General features: G+C 38.4%; 1 protein-coding gene across 1 annotated transcript; it reads left to right on the plus strand.

Annotated features, from left to right (window-relative positions):
* The first annotated feature begins 520 nt into the window (after positions 1-520).
* Positions 521-13,843, plus strand: OPN5 (opsin 5). The gene is made up of 6 exons (XM_070956725.1): positions 521-659; positions 3,739-3,858; positions 5,798-5,968; positions 8,094-8,428; positions 12,894-13,138; positions 13,780-13,843. Exons 1-6 carry the CDS (start codon positions 521-523, stop codon positions 13,841-13,843), a joined length of 1,074 nt encoding a protein of 357 aa, XP_070812826.1.
* Positions 13,844-16,055: the final 2,212 nt, after the last annotated feature.

Raw genomic sequence — 16,055 nt, forward strand, 5'->3', positions numbered from 1 at the left:
AGAGACTTGTGGTTTTGTTATTCATTTGTCCTTAATGTTACACTACGGTAATAGTAATGGTCCAATCTTTAATCCCCCAAAATCATAGGTATACCTCAGAAGTGCTAATTTAAATAAAACATCTTATTTTAAAGTTAATGTGGCAAAATTATTCTTGGTACGATATTATCAGCAAATTTAGGAATATAATAAGGTGTAAGGGTAATGTGGAACCATTATTTTTTGATCTTGATAAAGGGACTTTGAATATAACATGTAATGTTTAATTAGTAATCTGCATTCAAATTTTTAATGCAAATAGTCTCTTTGCTGTAACACACAGGTGGATCATAGATTCATGGCCATAAACTAAAATTATATTATTTTCCATGCATTGCAAAATCATAATGGAAGCATAGTTAAGCCAGATTTTTTTTTACTTTATTCCATTATTGTATATTATTTGAATCATTTGTTTTCTCTTTTCCTGTTTAGATAAATGTGATTCAGTAACCTTTATTTCTTTGTTATCAGTTTCAATATGACTGGAATGTACTCAAGGCAAAATGCTTCATCCCAAGATATTAATCTTCCTCACCACCAGCCAGATGGAGACCCTTTTGCATCAAAACTTGCAAAGGAAGCTGACATAATAGCTGGAATTTATTTATTAATAATAGGTAAGATTGTTCTGTTTTAGCTATTGTTCTGGTAGGAGTTGTTGAAATGTATGTAGATGTGTTTTGTGATAAGACTCTGCTACTGTTGATTTAATTTTGAATTTTATACAGTAATAGTTAGATTGTTAGATTCCTTGTATACCATAACCCATAAAGCAGTACTATTTGAATTGTACTCAGTCATCAGGGAGGATAGAATTGCCTTTTAAAAGAGTTCTGTGATGTGTCATGTTCGATTATTTCATCCTCTCAGAAACTATTGGCCAAAATTAGAAATCTTGCTACCAATTGCTTGGGGCTGAGGCAGATATGTCAAGGGGGAGGGAGGGAGGGAGGGAGGGAGAGAGAAGAGAGAAGAGAGAAGAGAGAAGAGAGAAGAGAGAAGAGAGAAGAGAGAAGAGAGAAGAGAGAGAGAGATCAAAATCTAGGGATGTTTTTTAGGGAGAGGATGAATGTTAATCAAATTTGGCTCGTTAGCTAGCATTTTTCCAGCCATAGATTCTTCTAGGAGCAAAGTTATCAGAGGAACTGGTGGAATAATTTTTCTACATTCTTACTCATCTCTCTTTTAGTCAAAATAGAAGAAAATTTGGCCAGCCATAGCTCTTTTTTTCATCCTGCTGATGTGATAAGGCTTTTCCTTTCTGTGCAATCCATAGAGTAGGAATTTCTCAAAAAAGCAGAACATTGAAACAAATTGAAAGAAAGATTGTGCTTTTGGAGAAATTATGTTTGCTGGATTCCAATGAGCTATTCCCACCAACTAGTCCCAATTAATTTCAGCAGCCAAACTAGAGGCTCCAAAAAGGAGAAATGCAGAATGTCTAGGTATTGCATTGTATTGTATAGGACCTATACTATAAGTAGTTATGACCACAATTGAGATCAAAATTTCTGTTGCTAAGCAAAGCAATTGTTAAGTGGGTTGTGCAGTCATTAAGTGAATCTGGATCCCACCACTGTCTTTGCTTATTGGAGGTCAGCTGGGAAGGTTACAGATGGTGATCATAAGACCCTGGGACAATGCAACTATCATAAAAACATGCCAGTTGCCATGTGCCCAAATTTTGACCACGATGGGGATGCTGCCACAGTCATAAATGTGAAAAATGGTCATAAGTCACTTTTTAAAATGCTGTTGAAGCTTCTAATGGTCACTAAATGAATTGTTGTAAGTCAAGTATTATCTGTACTTCAACAAGAAAGGAACCTCTCCATTGCCACCTGAACAGGGGTTCCATGGACATTTCTCATGGAAAAAAGAAAATTTGCTCCACATGCAATGTGATTTCTAACTAATGCGCATCATGCATACATAGACACACATGTATACACATATTATATAGAAGCCTATACAAAGAGGAAAAAAATACTATATCTTTGGGAGGACTATTGTAAAATATTGATTTTTGTTTTTTACTCAAGATGCATCAGGAACTGTGATAGTGTATGTCATAACTTGCCAAGATTGGATTACTGTAATGCATTCTACATGGGGCTGTCCCTGAAGATTCTTTGGAATGGTATATAGCTGTTCACAATCCTGTGGCATGAGTAGCAATAGGTCTGTTGCACTGTTTCATGAGCTGTGCTGTTTACTAGTCAGCTTCTAGGAACTATTCTAATTCTATAAAGGCTTTCATGGCATGGGGATGCTTTCCAAGCCTCATCAATGAAAGAGGCTCATCTTGCAAGACCCAGGAAGTGTGTCTCATCAGCCCTGTAGAATGGCATCAAATAACTCCCATCATTCAGAACATCATTTTAAAAAAGGTTGGAATAGAATGGTTGTGAGGTCCTCACAGTTCCTTTGTTTTTTTCTCAGTTGTGTGTAGTTTTCCAATTGATTGGGGGGGGTCATCTTTCAATTGTAAGCAGCCTAGAGTCATTAAGAAGTCAGGCATCCTTGAAATTGAATTAAGTAAGTTTTTATAATTTTTACAGATCTACAGTTCTCTCCTCTAGCTCATTCTAGCACAGTAAAACAAATTCTTGGGGGATCATGAGCTCAAAGGCATTTTGCTTCTTTGGTAAAGATTCCCTGTAATTGTCACACATCTTTCCTTAGTTCAGAAATTTGTTCCCCTCCATAGAGCTGTTCCCCTTCTATTGCCTGAATTTTTTGAACTACTTGCCTATGTATTTCATCATGGAAATAGATAGTCAAGAGTGAGAATAATGTTTGACTCTAACTGTATTCCGCTTCTGGAGGAAAGGAGAGATACAAAAATTATAAATAAAATATAAGAAAGAACATGTGAATATGTTTATGCCAGCAGCTGCATCCTGGGGTAGTCTACTTTACAAATGAGAGAGAATTTGAAAAAGAGGACTGATGGAGATTTTTTAAAAAGCAAGTTCATCTTTAATAATGTAATTGTTAGGGCTTTGTTGTGTTTTGGATGCAATTCCAAAAAGATGATGCCTGTTATATTTTTAAATAAAGGTTCCATCGAAAACTTTTTAGAAGACTTTAGAAGGGTTTCTTTCTTTAGAAGGGGAAGGTCACAAGAAAATGTGACCTGACAAATTATTGTCATTGTACGTTTACCTTTATTCAAAAATGTGATTCCCCCACCCACCCTAGAATACTGAGGAGAGGGATGTGTGTGTGAGAGAGAGAGGGAGGGAGAAAGAGAGATATGCATCATTTATTCTGTGTGAGGGAGAGAAAGGAAATGAATGTATAGAGGAGGTATGCATGAAAGACAGTGATAGAATATTGTATTCCCAAAACTTTGGTTACAAAGAAATGTAGCTTTTCAGAAGGAGAAAAAGGTTCCTGGGTTTGCTGTAGAGCAGCACTGTCAAACTCCCGGCCTGCAGGCCGGATGCATCGCACGCTAGCCATGCCCACACCCAGTTTAGCGAAGGGGGGAAAAGTCCCAATACGTCACATGATGCCGCCGTCACATGAGTTTGACACCCCTGCTGTAGAGCATTCTTGTTCTCCAGATCTTTTAATCCTGTTTATCTCTTTTAAGATCTTCATGTTTTAAACTAAACATTCATTTCTGGCAAGATGTCTTCTCTCTCTACTCTGATAGCACTCTTGTTGTCAAATTTTACTTTACTGTAGGGATCCTATCCACTTTAGGCAACGGATATGTTATTTATATGTCTATACAACGGAAAAGGAAGCTCAAGCCAGCAGAGATCATGACGGTAAATCTAGCAGTCTGTGACTTGGGGATTTCAGGTAATTCCACTTTAGCTCAGCTGAAAATGAAATTTTTGGGTACTGTAAGCGACTTAGGCCTATAGTAATTATAAATAAAATATCACCATCATTTTTTAAAATTTCTGATGATTAATGCCAATCAGCATGGAAAATAATAATTGAAACAATGCATATTTTAAATAATAATCTGGAGTTTAGTAAAGGCAGTATTGCAGTTGAATGCATTATATATCAATCAGTTTTCATCAATCTGGTGTCCTCCAATGTAATGGATATACTCAAGGCTTAGCTGGGAATTTTAGAAATTATGGATTAACACAGCTGGCACCAGAATAGGGAATGCTGTTACAGAATATAACAACATGTGAATGATCGTTTTAAAAAATCTAAATAATACTATACAATAAAATTTATCTTTATTCTTTCTTCAGATGTATTGATCATTTAGTCAATTGAACCTTACATTTAATAAATTAATGATGAATTAAATGTGATGAATTAAAAAAATTGGAATGCTCTGCTAATTTGATAATAAAGACTTCATAAAATAAAGTGAGAAAAATAGTTAATTATAGCAATTATTTTCTAAACACAATTATTTGCAGCTAGTAACAAATTTATTTATGTAGTCATGAATGACTCTTTTATATAGTCAAAGAAAAATCTTAGCTTTCTTTAATTTCAATAAAAGTGATTAAATATATAGTCCCTCCATTTTGTATATTAAATGATATATGAGGAATTAGCTTGAAAGTTATGAAGCATGCAAAGTCTTTGCATAGATGTGTTGAAATGTTGCTGATATCATTAATACTACAAGAAAAGAAACATTTAAGGGAAAACAGACTTATGCAAGGATATGTTCAGTGTTTAGCAGAAGCACTTCTACTGATGGAATCAGATTTTCCATTGTTGTTCTCCCTCATAACACTCCAGTTGTTTGCTCTGGAAATCCCTGCTTTCAGGAGCAGGTTTTAGGGTATATGTATGATAAGAGCACCCTTGAGTGGAAATAATATCATTTTTGCTCACTATTGCTTATCTCAGTCTGACCTGATCCATTCCAATCCAGTGACTTTTCAAATGTTGAATTCAAATCTATATAGCATGTTGTTGTTGTTTTACTTCTGTTGTGTGATACATTCTAAAACAGCTCTGTTGGATATATAAACATCAGATATATCTCAGAAGAAACAATACTTTGGTAGCATTGTTGGTATCATAGATCGTTTATGACCTGCAAAACATTGGCTGAGGCAAATCTGCCATTCCACTATCATGTCATAGTATTCATTACTTTCTAAGACAGCCTTCACTTTAATTTGTATATGCGAAGGTCAAAAGTAATGTTTTCCCACCTTTCAGTTATGAATGGAATTAATTGGAAGAAGCTGAAAAAGGTACAACAGTTCAACATCTCGATCTCAGCAATTTCTCTCAACTTTGAAAGCTGAAATTTACCACTGATCAGGAAAAGGCTTTTTAACCACTTCTTCATTGTGGTCAATCCTATTGAAGAAATCATCAACTTACATGCAGAAAATCTGGAAATTGACATGTTTTGTAGACATGTTATGGCTGTTAACTTGGATTTTGAGAAATATCTGCAATATTTTCCAGCATGAAGTCTTATAACCTTCCTTGAACTCTGACTAAATAAGGAAGCCATTACCAGTATCTTATAAAATTTGTTATCTCTCTTCAGTTTGATCTTTCCTTCCTCCCTCCCTCCCTCCCTCCCTTCCTCTCCCCTCTCCCCTCCCCTCCCCCTGCCCTGCCCTGCCCTGCCCTGCCCTGCCCTCCTTTCCTTTCCTTTCCTTTCCTTTCCTTTCCTTTCCTTTCCTTTCCTTTCCTTTCCTTTCCTTTCTTAATTTTTATATTGTTTGAAGGGGATTACATACATTTTTCTTTACTCTTTCAGACCTTTACCTGCCTCTAATTTTTTTTTCTTTTACAGTGGCAGGAAAGCCATTTAGCATTATTGCCTTCTTCTCCCACCGTTGGATCTTTGGTTGGAGTGGCTGCCGCTGGTATGGATGGACTGGCTTCTTCTTTGGAGTTGGAAGTCTTATTACCATGACTGCAGTCAGCCTGGACCGGTATTTCAAAATATGCTATTTAACTTATGGTAAGTTGAAACTTATATACAACTTTTCCCTAGATGTGTTGAAGTTTGCACTCCAGGGTTCCCAGTCAGCTCTGTGAGACAATGTCTGAAATATATCCATTCTTGAGTGATTTATCAGGCCTTAATTACTACTTTTTCATTTAGATTGCAAATACAAATTGTCCATCTTTGAATTCCTTGACATTCTTTGACTCACTACTTCTCTTCTGTCCTATGCATCTGCATATATATGCATGTGCAGACATAATTACAGCTGTGGGTGTCCATAGTATGGTAGTCCTTGAGATGTGACTATAATGGGGCTGACCTATTATGGTCATAGGTCATGACAGCCATTAAGTGAAGCATCTCACCTAATGACCCCATACCTGCTCTTCCCAATGAATCATTAAACAAACATGCAGGTTGAGAGACCTCTCTCAACTCATGAGGCATCTTGTGCTCTGCTTCCCACTCCTTGGGTCCCCTCAGACCTTTTCCCACTCTCTACCAGGTCCCTTCTGGCCTTAGGGCTGATTCCCACCTACCAAGCTTCATACATTCCTCCTCACTTAGTTTTTGAAGAGCTCTGGAGCCTTCCAGAGCATTGGAATGGGTGGCTTTGTTGCTCAATAGCATAGCGTAATTCTGGAACTATGCCATACGAGTGAGGGACACACTGCTCCATTTTGCTACCTAATGCAATCTGGATAGAAGGCTAATGTGGTCTGTATAGGCATCTGGAAAACTCTGTGGTTTTGGAATGTGTAAAGATGGTACACATGGCATCTACCCCCGACAAGAATAGTGAGAATGTTCAATAACAAATCTGAGAAGTGTTGGAAATGTCATCAGATATCGGGCTCATATTACCATATGTGGTGGACATGTGTAGAAGCTAAAAGATACTGGACTAAACTTCACACATGGTTGGAAAAAATGACAAAAAAACATCTAGACTTTAAGCCAGAGATTTTTTTATTAAGGATTGTGCCAGAAATATACAATAAAGAATTGAGATATTTGATTGTGAATGTTTTAACGACTGCTGGAATTGTGTTTGCTAAAAACTGGAAAAATGAGAAAATATCAACGCAAGATGAAATTATTAAGAAAATCATAGAATGTGCTGAAATGAGTAAATTGACATTTGAAATTAGAGAACAAGAAGATAAACAATACTACAAGATATGGGATTTATTTTATCAATGGCTAGATAATAAAACATGGAAATGAAATATGAAATATGAAATGAATATAATATTTGAAAATAAAATTTTTGAAGCGACAAAGCCATTGTTAAATAAATGATAAATGAGGGTGTTGATTTGTTTGACAATATGAGAAATTAGATAATTAGTAAATTTTGAATATGGAGATGAAGCATAAAAGATTTGTAACCGTCTGACACACTGTTACATTTGTAATGGATGATGGATTTGTTTTATGTTTTGTTTAAAAAAAAAAAAAAAAAAAGATGGTACACATGGAGTACCATCAGGGCCGGATTTTCCTATAGGCTAACTAGGCTTCAGCCTAGGGCCTCAAGATCAAGAGGGGCCTACATTCAAATTGTTAGCAAAATTAAAATTACACTTTCACTATAGGTGAAAGGGCCTCATAAGTGGAATAGCCTAGGGCCTCTTTTCATCTAAATCCAGCCCTGAGTACCATCTAGGAGTAGCTTACCACCTAGACCTGGATAAAATGTTGAAAAACAACACATGTCATATACCTCCTGTGTTGCTCTTCAAAATCTGCTCTAAACAACCTCAGCTACATGCAAAGTTGGGGGGAGGGATTTTCAGACTTGCACCAATGTGGCATAGCATATTAGTATTATGCTGCATTGTACTAATGTGGCACAATCCTGATCTTTCAGTCAAAACACGCCATTCCCAAAACCTTTCCTAGGAAGCATTAGTGTGTGTGTAGTTTTACAAAAAACATAACTGGATGCATTCATGCGTGTGGTTGATTGTAAGGGCGAACAACTACAGGGGCACTGCAGCATCTGTGGGACTGGGTCATAAGTAGATTTTGAAGGTCTGCCATAACTTCAAACTGCCATTAAGTGAGCGGTCATAAGTCGAGGATACCTGTATGTCCAGACTTAATCAATTACAGCTTCAATTTTCTCTCCTAGGAATCTGGTTGAAGAGACACCATGCTTTTATTTGCCTAGGGATTATCTGGTCATATGCTGCTTTCTGGGCCACGATTCCCTTTGCTGGCTTGGGGAACTATGCTCCTGAGCCCTTCGGCACATCCTGCACCTTGGACTGGTGGCTGGCTCAAGGTTCAGTGGCAGGGCAGGCATTCATTCTCAACATCCTTTTCTTCTGCCTTGTATTCCCAACTGCTGTGATCGTGTTTTGCTATATTAAAATAATAGCAAAGGTCAAGTCATCCAGCAAGGATGTAGCTCATTATGACAGCAGGATTCAGGATAGCCATGAAATAGAAATAAAACTAACTAAGGTAGGTGCATACAATCCCTAAGTTTTATTTTATTTGTTTAAGAATGGGCTGAATAGAGGGGAAGACTCAACAGAAAACCGTGTATGAGAAAGAAAGGGATATTTGGGCAACCAGTGGGAAAATAAATTGATCTTGACAAATCTACCCTCTTATCCCCCTGTCTACTACCAGCCTTTCACGTCAGGTCTTTGTGCCTTTTCACCTAGAATCTGGCTTAAAAATAGGTTTTGGAACAAACATTAGTCAGAGATTTTTTTTTTCTAGCAGAGTTTTTCTTTGGCAGAGTTTTTCTTTGGGGAAAAACAAGTCAATTCCTTCTTAGTGTTTTAAACCATGAAGTTGATTGCATGACATTCAATTAGCCTGAGAGTCTCCCCAGCCTCAATGCACCATCACCAGCTGCTGGTCATAGAAAACTAAACCTCCTTCAAGCTGATTTGCAGTGGTGTAAATACATCATATTTACAGCACAATGTAGTGTCACACAATAGCGTATAGTATATAATGATGAGATAGGAGATGAAGTGTGAAATGGGACATGTGCCTTCGTTTGAAATTACGTTAAAAAATGTTTGATAACTATATATATGGCTTTGACACATGAATGCAGGCTTTTTTAAAAATTAATTTTTATTAAAGAGATTTTTTTACAGAATAAAATCAATACAATTTTTTAAAGAAAGGAAAGTAAAACAAAATTAAAAAAAGTGATAAGTAAATAAGAAGAAAAGAGAAAAGAAAATGAAATGACATGAAATATACAGGACTAGCTCCCAACTGTCCTTACAGCAGTTATAAATATATATTTCATTTTCTCAAGAATGCTGTTGAAGAAGAATTGCACACAGCTCTATAAATACACATTGGAGCACAACTACCAAACAAAAATCACAAATTCCCTGCCTGCAACTCTATTTCCCTCCAGTCAGCTCAAACAGAGTTGGGCTTCCTCCCCCGCTGAATTCAAAAACTAAACTCTAGCAGGCCTCAATGCTCCTGGAAAAGGTCCTTTCTTGCTTCCCTTCCCTTGTTTGGCCTCAGGAGCTGCACCCACCTGCTTCCTGCTCAGAGGCTGCCTCTGTCACTCCATCTTCCCAAAGATCCCAAAAGAACCCAGAATCCAAGGAAGGGAGAAGATGGTAAAAGCAGTAGCTGGGAAGGAGGAGATAGAAGACGTGGATGACAAAGGTAGCAGGAAGATTCTTATCCAACCTCAACATGAGTAACAGAGAAAGTGGAGAAATAAGCAGGGGTGAAATCTAAATTTTTTTGCTACCGGTTCTGTGGGCGTGGCTTAATTAGTGGGCATGGCTTGGTGGTAAGGTGACTGGGTAGGCGTGGCCAAGTCAATGTCACTTCTTTGCCCTTTTTTAACCTACAAAACACAACACAACACAACTGGCTCACCCACAATGTAAAAGCAGCTGTGCTAGACTCAAAATGGCCCCACAACAAGCAGGAACCTAACACAGCCACAAAAAGCCCAAAAAAACAACTTTCACACTTTACATACACACAACACAACACAACACAACACAACACAACACAACACAACACAACTGGCTCACCCACAATGTAAAACCAGCTGTGCTAGACCCAAAATGGCCCCTGCAACAAGCAGGAATCTCACACAGCCACAAAAAGCCCAAAAAAACCAACTTTCACACTTTACACACACAAAATTCCACATACAGCTTTGTGAGATTTTGTGTATTTGTGTAGTTAGAGTGAAACACTACAGAAAGACACTAAATCTCAGAAAGCTGCACAAATATTATTTTATTTTAATTTATTTTTATTTTTATATAAAAGCAGCTAAATTTAAAACTTCCAAAACTTTAAATGGCTAGGTCTAAAAAAAGAACAACTAAAAAAAAACCCAATTAACTATTTTTTTTAAAGCTCCTAAAGGGAAAAAACTTACCCAATAGAACAAGGGTCTCCAACCTTGGCAACTTTAAGACTTGTGGACTTCAACTCCCAGAATTCCTCAGCCAGCTTTGCTGGGAGTTGAAGTCCACAAGTCTAGGCAGGCAGGAAGGCAGGTAGGCAGAAAGAGCTGCTCACCAATGAGCTTGATTGCAGGCAGGGAAATCCAGTTGCTTGCTGATGCATGGACTGCGATCGTCATGCGATCAGCAGCTAAGGTACCATATTTTTTACCATATTTTTAAAATTGTTTTAATTTTAAATTGCTAAATTATGGGTTTTTAATATGGGGGTGTTTTAACTATGGGCCAAATTAATTTAATTGGTTTTTAATATTGTTTTAATTTTTGTATTTTCTGTATTTTATCCGCCCCGAGTCCTTCGGGAGAAGGGCGGTATACAATAATAATAATAATAATAATAATAATAATAATAATAATAATAATAATAATAATAATAATAATAATAATAATATAAGCAAGCTGGAGGCTGGGAGGGGAGGAGAAAAAAAGAAACTTTTTTTCTTTTACGTGGCTCTGGCGATCCAAGCTGAGTTGCCTGATTAGCAGCTCTGGGATGTCAGAGCTTAGCTGGTCAGAGCCATTTAAAAGGAAAAAAAGGCTCTGATGATCACGGGGCTCAGCTGGACATGGGGGACGGGGGCAGGGATTTTTGCTACCGGTTCTCCGAACTGCCCGCCGCCATCGCTACCTACTCGCCCGAGCTGGTCCGAACCGGGAGCATTTCACCCCTGGAAATAAGGCAAAACATTATTTCCAAATCTCTCTCTCTCTGGAAAAATAAAGTAGTAGTACTGTAAAGCAGGGGTCTCCAACCTTGGCAACTTTAAGTCTGGAGGACTTCAACTCCCAGAATTTGCTGGCTGGGGAATTCTGGGAGTTGAAGTCCGCCAGGCTTAAAGTTGCCAAGGTTGGAGACCCCTGCTGTAAAGGGTAACACGCAACTTGATTGAAGAAAGAAAGTGCAAAATACAAGTTATTCAAGTAATCTAAGGGGGAAGAAATATAGAGGGGCTCACATTCAGCACAAGTAAAGCAGAAGGCAGAGAAACAGAACTGGGATAAAGCACTAGCATAGATGAACTTGGACTTAACATAATCGAATTAAAGAGTACAGCTCAGCTACACTGGTAATACTGCATGTGTGACAGGAATTGCTCATCTCTTCTTCCCATGGGAGTATCCCTCAAAGGCTACAATGAAAGCTGGTGGTTGTGGCAGTCTGTGGCCAGGGGTGGTGGCAGGCGAAGGGCAGAGGAGACATGCCTGAAAATGAGTCAAAGGCACTTTCTGTAGGGAGAAGGGAGGCCTCCAGCAGGGAAGGGACAGGAAAATATACTCCCATTCATTCTGTTTCTCACATATTAAACTATGAACAAATTTTGAGTAAAAATTACGTTTATTATTCAACTGGAGCATTTAAAATTGGCAATTTTTCATTCCACACTAAGCTTTAGTGGGTTGATTTACTAAGAAGTCAGCTAACCAGATCCCATGCTTTAGATATAGCTCCATCTGAACTTACCAGCTCCTTCAAACACTAATTCAATAGGAATCTTACAGCTCTTTAGTGTAAACAGAAGCAAATATTTCAGGACAAAGTACATTTGCTCCCCCACAAAAGAACCCCAATATCCAGTCAGATAGAGAATCCTAATTATCTTCAAGTGAATGCAGTCTTACCCAGCTAAAATTTATTATTTTTCTTATTCTTCCTCATTTTATTTTAGAAAAGAAAATATTTAAAATGAATTGCTACCACTAATTACAACCTGATCTATTGAATGATACTCTTCATTATATTGTATCTGTTGATATATTTTTTGTATGATGGCCAGGCTCCCAGAAACGGCAAGCATAATTTCTTAATATACTTCTACCCCAAACTTCAGATAGACCACATAAACTAAGCACAGGTAAAATGATTTATGTGGTTCTTTCTCATTCAGGACAAATGTGTTAGGAAAAACAATGAGTCCTTTGTTATATCCACAGGTTTCATCCCTTTCCAGAACAACAGAGACCATAAAGACCTCTTGCAACTTTAATCTCATTTGAGGTGGTTTCACTCTCATTGCATTGATTTAATTTATTTCTCTGCCTTCTTTCATTCATAATCTTTTTAGGCTGAAGCCATATGTATTCTTAGGAATAACTCCTGCTGTATCAAATAGGATTTATCTCAGAGGGAATATATCCTAGTGTGTACTCTTGTTTTCCAATGATTGCCCTGGTTTTAAGAGGCCACATGCACCTCTTTGATATACCAAATGGAAATAGATTTTCACAAATAGGTTTTCGCTTTGTCATAAATTCTATGGTAATTTGCTCTGCTAATTGAGAGCAGTCTCCAATAATACGATGCCTTCTATATGATAAGTGAATTATTTTTTGTTATATGGACATGGTTTGCTTGAGCAGGAGTTGGACTAGAAGACCTCCAATGTCCCTTCCAACTCTTGTTATTTCTCTTATTCTGGTTGTCTTGTCCTCTGTTATGCATTTCTTCTCACTAGGTGGCGATGTTGATCTGTGCAGGATTTCTATTTGCTTGGATCCCATATGCAGTTGTATCAGTATGGTCAGCTTTTGGAAAACCAGATTCTGTTCCCATAAAAGTTTCGGTGGTGCCCACTTTGCTTGCTAAATCGGCAGCCATGTACAACCCTGTTATTTACCAGGTCATCAACTGCAAATCAGCCTGTTGTCATCCGGAGGCTCTTAGGCCACTGCGGAAGAAAAACTCCTTGAAGAAATCCAGGTAGGGGTTTCCAAAAGTGGCCTGAAATATTTGATGCGCAATGGACACGTGCAGGAGTGTGAGGCAAAGAGAAAAAAAGGAGTCCATCCCCAAGAGACAAACAAGAAACTCTTATCCTTCTTCTTTTCTTCATTATAAGGGGGTTTCTGTCCTGGAGGTTGATTGTGAAAAATGCCCAAGGAGACAAGACGTAAGAAGGAAAGTGGCTACGGAGAAATCCCTCTGAGCTTGTTTCCTTTAAAAGTCTTTCTCTCGCTGAACATTCTCGCTCATCTTCACTCTGCGGTGGAGAGATTTCAGCAAGAACTTTTGGGGTAAGATGTAGGCCAATACAGTAACCTGTGATGAATGGCCTCAGGGCCTGATCCTAAAGTGGGTCTTTGAAGAATGAGGAGCCCTCAAGTAACAGGAATGGACAGGACATTCAAGATTTGTCCTTTAAGATTAGGTATATGTATCTGTTGTCAAGCATCTCCAGAAGAATTCCATATAAAAAAATTTTCTTTCTTTCTTTCTTTCTTTCTTTCTTTCTTTCTTTCTTTCTTTCTTTCTTTCTTTCTTTCTTTCTTTCTTTCTTTCTTTCCTTCCTTCCTTCCTTCCTTCCTTCCTTCCTTCCTTTCTTTCTTTGCTTTTCCTTGCAGGCTCTATATAGTCTCTACAGAAAAGTCTGAAGTAATGACTGAAACTCAACTGGATGTTGCCTGAGAGCTGGGAATCCATACCTCTCCAGCCAACCAGCAGGTTTCCTTCTCAGCTGCTTCTGCTCCAAACCACTTTAAAAGTACGCCAGCTCCATCTTAGGGAATTATCTTCCTGGCTTGTATTTTCTCACAGGGTCTTAATATTAGTTCTCGGTATTCCAATCAAAGATATATATTTTAAAAGTAACCATTTTGTTTGTATTTTAATTAGGTAAAAAGTCTCCCTGCATCGTTCTTATTGTATATATTTTAAAGCAATTACAATGAATACAAATAAATAGATGTATAGTACATAGTAATAGTATAGTAAACAACATAGCAAATTGGTGCTTAGATTCCATATACTTTACCCTGTTGATCCTTTGTCTTTCCTCTCAATGAAATGCTGCCAGCCTGCCAGCAACAGTCACATGACACAGGGAAGCAACGGACACCTTTGGCCAAGAGCTGCAGAGCGAAGAGAGAGGCTATTCCATACTTTCTGCTTGGCCCTCCACTGGAATGGACCACTTACTGCTTCCCCAGGGCAGGAATGGAGGACATCCTCCATGTGGCCTGGTCCCATATTCTCCAGCTTCAATTCAAAACTGTTGTTTTCAACGAGAGCATTTTTCAGCTCTTCAGAGCATAATGATCTTGAGCGCTTTCTTCCATTCTAGCTGTAGTCCCAGTTCTGCTTGGCTGCAATGCCTGGCATGTGCCCTCCCCTCCAGCAGCTGATCAGATTCTGTCCTGGGCTGCCACTTTCTCAGCATTTTTAATAAATGTTATTTCTATTAATCCATTAAGGGCCCCTTAAGTCAATGAGCTATCCCTAAGCCTAGAAACTTACAATCCTTATATCTCCTGGTAAGCACTTTTTAGTTTCTGCCAGGCTGGGTGACTCATGCTTCCCTTGTTTTCCCATCGTCTGCCCACAGTTTTCCTTCCCCTTATGTTTTTAACTTCTTTAATTTACAATAAAGAAAATATTGTTGTATTTTGTTTCCATGAAACTGAACTATCAGTTCTTCCTTGCTAATCAAGTTTCTGTAGGCCTATGTAGATCAATCCACCCACCCCAATCTATTCCCTATTGTTTTTAATTGTAGTCTCAGTGCTATGATAGTACTTTAAGGGGGAAAAATAATATAGAAAAGTGCTGTGTTAGTGTCAGATAAGATAATGGGGTACGCACCCATGACAGACCGTTCCATACAGGAGCAGAGCCTTCCCTTCCTTGTGTGGATGAAAGGGGAAGAAGCAGGGGAATGCCTGGTTGCGCAGGGCTTGATCTGGGCCAAGCATCATTCCAGTTCTGGCAAATCCAATTTTTGTAGTTGCCTGAAGAAACAATCACCAACAGCATGGGGGACAAGCAGCTAAGGCTACAGTGCAAAATTGCCCAGAGCTAATAGCTTTTAGCTACTGTCATACGAGAATCTATGCACATATTAGGCAGGGGTGAAATCCAGCAGGTTCTGACAGGTTCTAGAAAACCGGTAGCGGAAATTTTGAACAGTTCGGAGAACCAGCAAATACCAGCAAATATCTGGCTGGCCCCTGAGTGGGGAGGGAATGAAGATTTTGAATATCCTTCCCCTGGAATGGGGTAGTAATGGGATTTTGCAGTATCCTTCCCCTGGAGTGGGGTGGGAATGGAGTTTTTACAGTATCCTTCCCCTGCTTCGCCCACCAAACCATGCCCACCAAGCCACACCACACTCACCAAGCCATGCCCACAGAACCGGTAGTAAAAAAATTGGATTTCACCACTGAAACTAGGTCTAATGTATATTATCAGGCCATGTTGGGAAAGGAAGTGGTTCAATTGCTCAACAGAAGAGTGAAAATCTTGGCTTCAAATCTTTACGTACTTTTTTCATTTATTTAAATATGTTTAATGAAAACAAAAGACCTGGCCAGAACAATTTTGTAAAATAGTTTCACACATGCTGTCATATCAATTGTCAATATATTCCTCCTAACATAATTATACTGTGTATGTCTCCCTTGCTCTAATTTGGTTTGTGACTTGTGAGTAGTTGGACATTGGCCAAGATGGGCATCCTCCTCTAATGCTGTTAGACTGCACTTATCTTGCCTTTGCCTGGGGGAAACAAGGAAATGCACAAGGAATCACCATGTATTTAACAAAAGCTCAGTTACATTTAAATTTAGATTAATTCACCTGGTGAAGGGAAGTGGCTGAGCAGGCAGGAAATGACTGTTGGAAG

The sequence above is a fragment of the Pituophis catenifer genome, unplaced genomic scaffold, assembly GCF_029215685.1.
Source record: "Pituophis catenifer annectens isolate HBS135680 unplaced genomic scaffold, rPitCat1.0.hap2 SCAF_1, whole genome shotgun sequence".
In the NCBI taxonomy this organism is placed as follows: domain Eukaryota; kingdom Metazoa; phylum Chordata; class Lepidosauria; order Squamata; family Colubridae; genus Pituophis; species Pituophis catenifer.

Coding starts and splice junctions, on each gene's coding strand:
- OPN5 (XM_070956725.1), top strand. CDS start 521: ATGACTGGAATGTACTCAAGGCAAAATGCTTCATCCCAAGATATTAAT. Junction 5,969..8,093: donor AATATGCTATTTAACTTATG/GTAAGTTGAAAC, acceptor TTTCTCTCCTAG/GAATCTGGTTGAAGAGACAC. Junction 13,139..13,779: donor AACTCCTTGAAGAAATCCAG/GTAGGGGTTTCC, acceptor TTTTCCTTGCAG/GCTCTATATAGTCTCTACAG.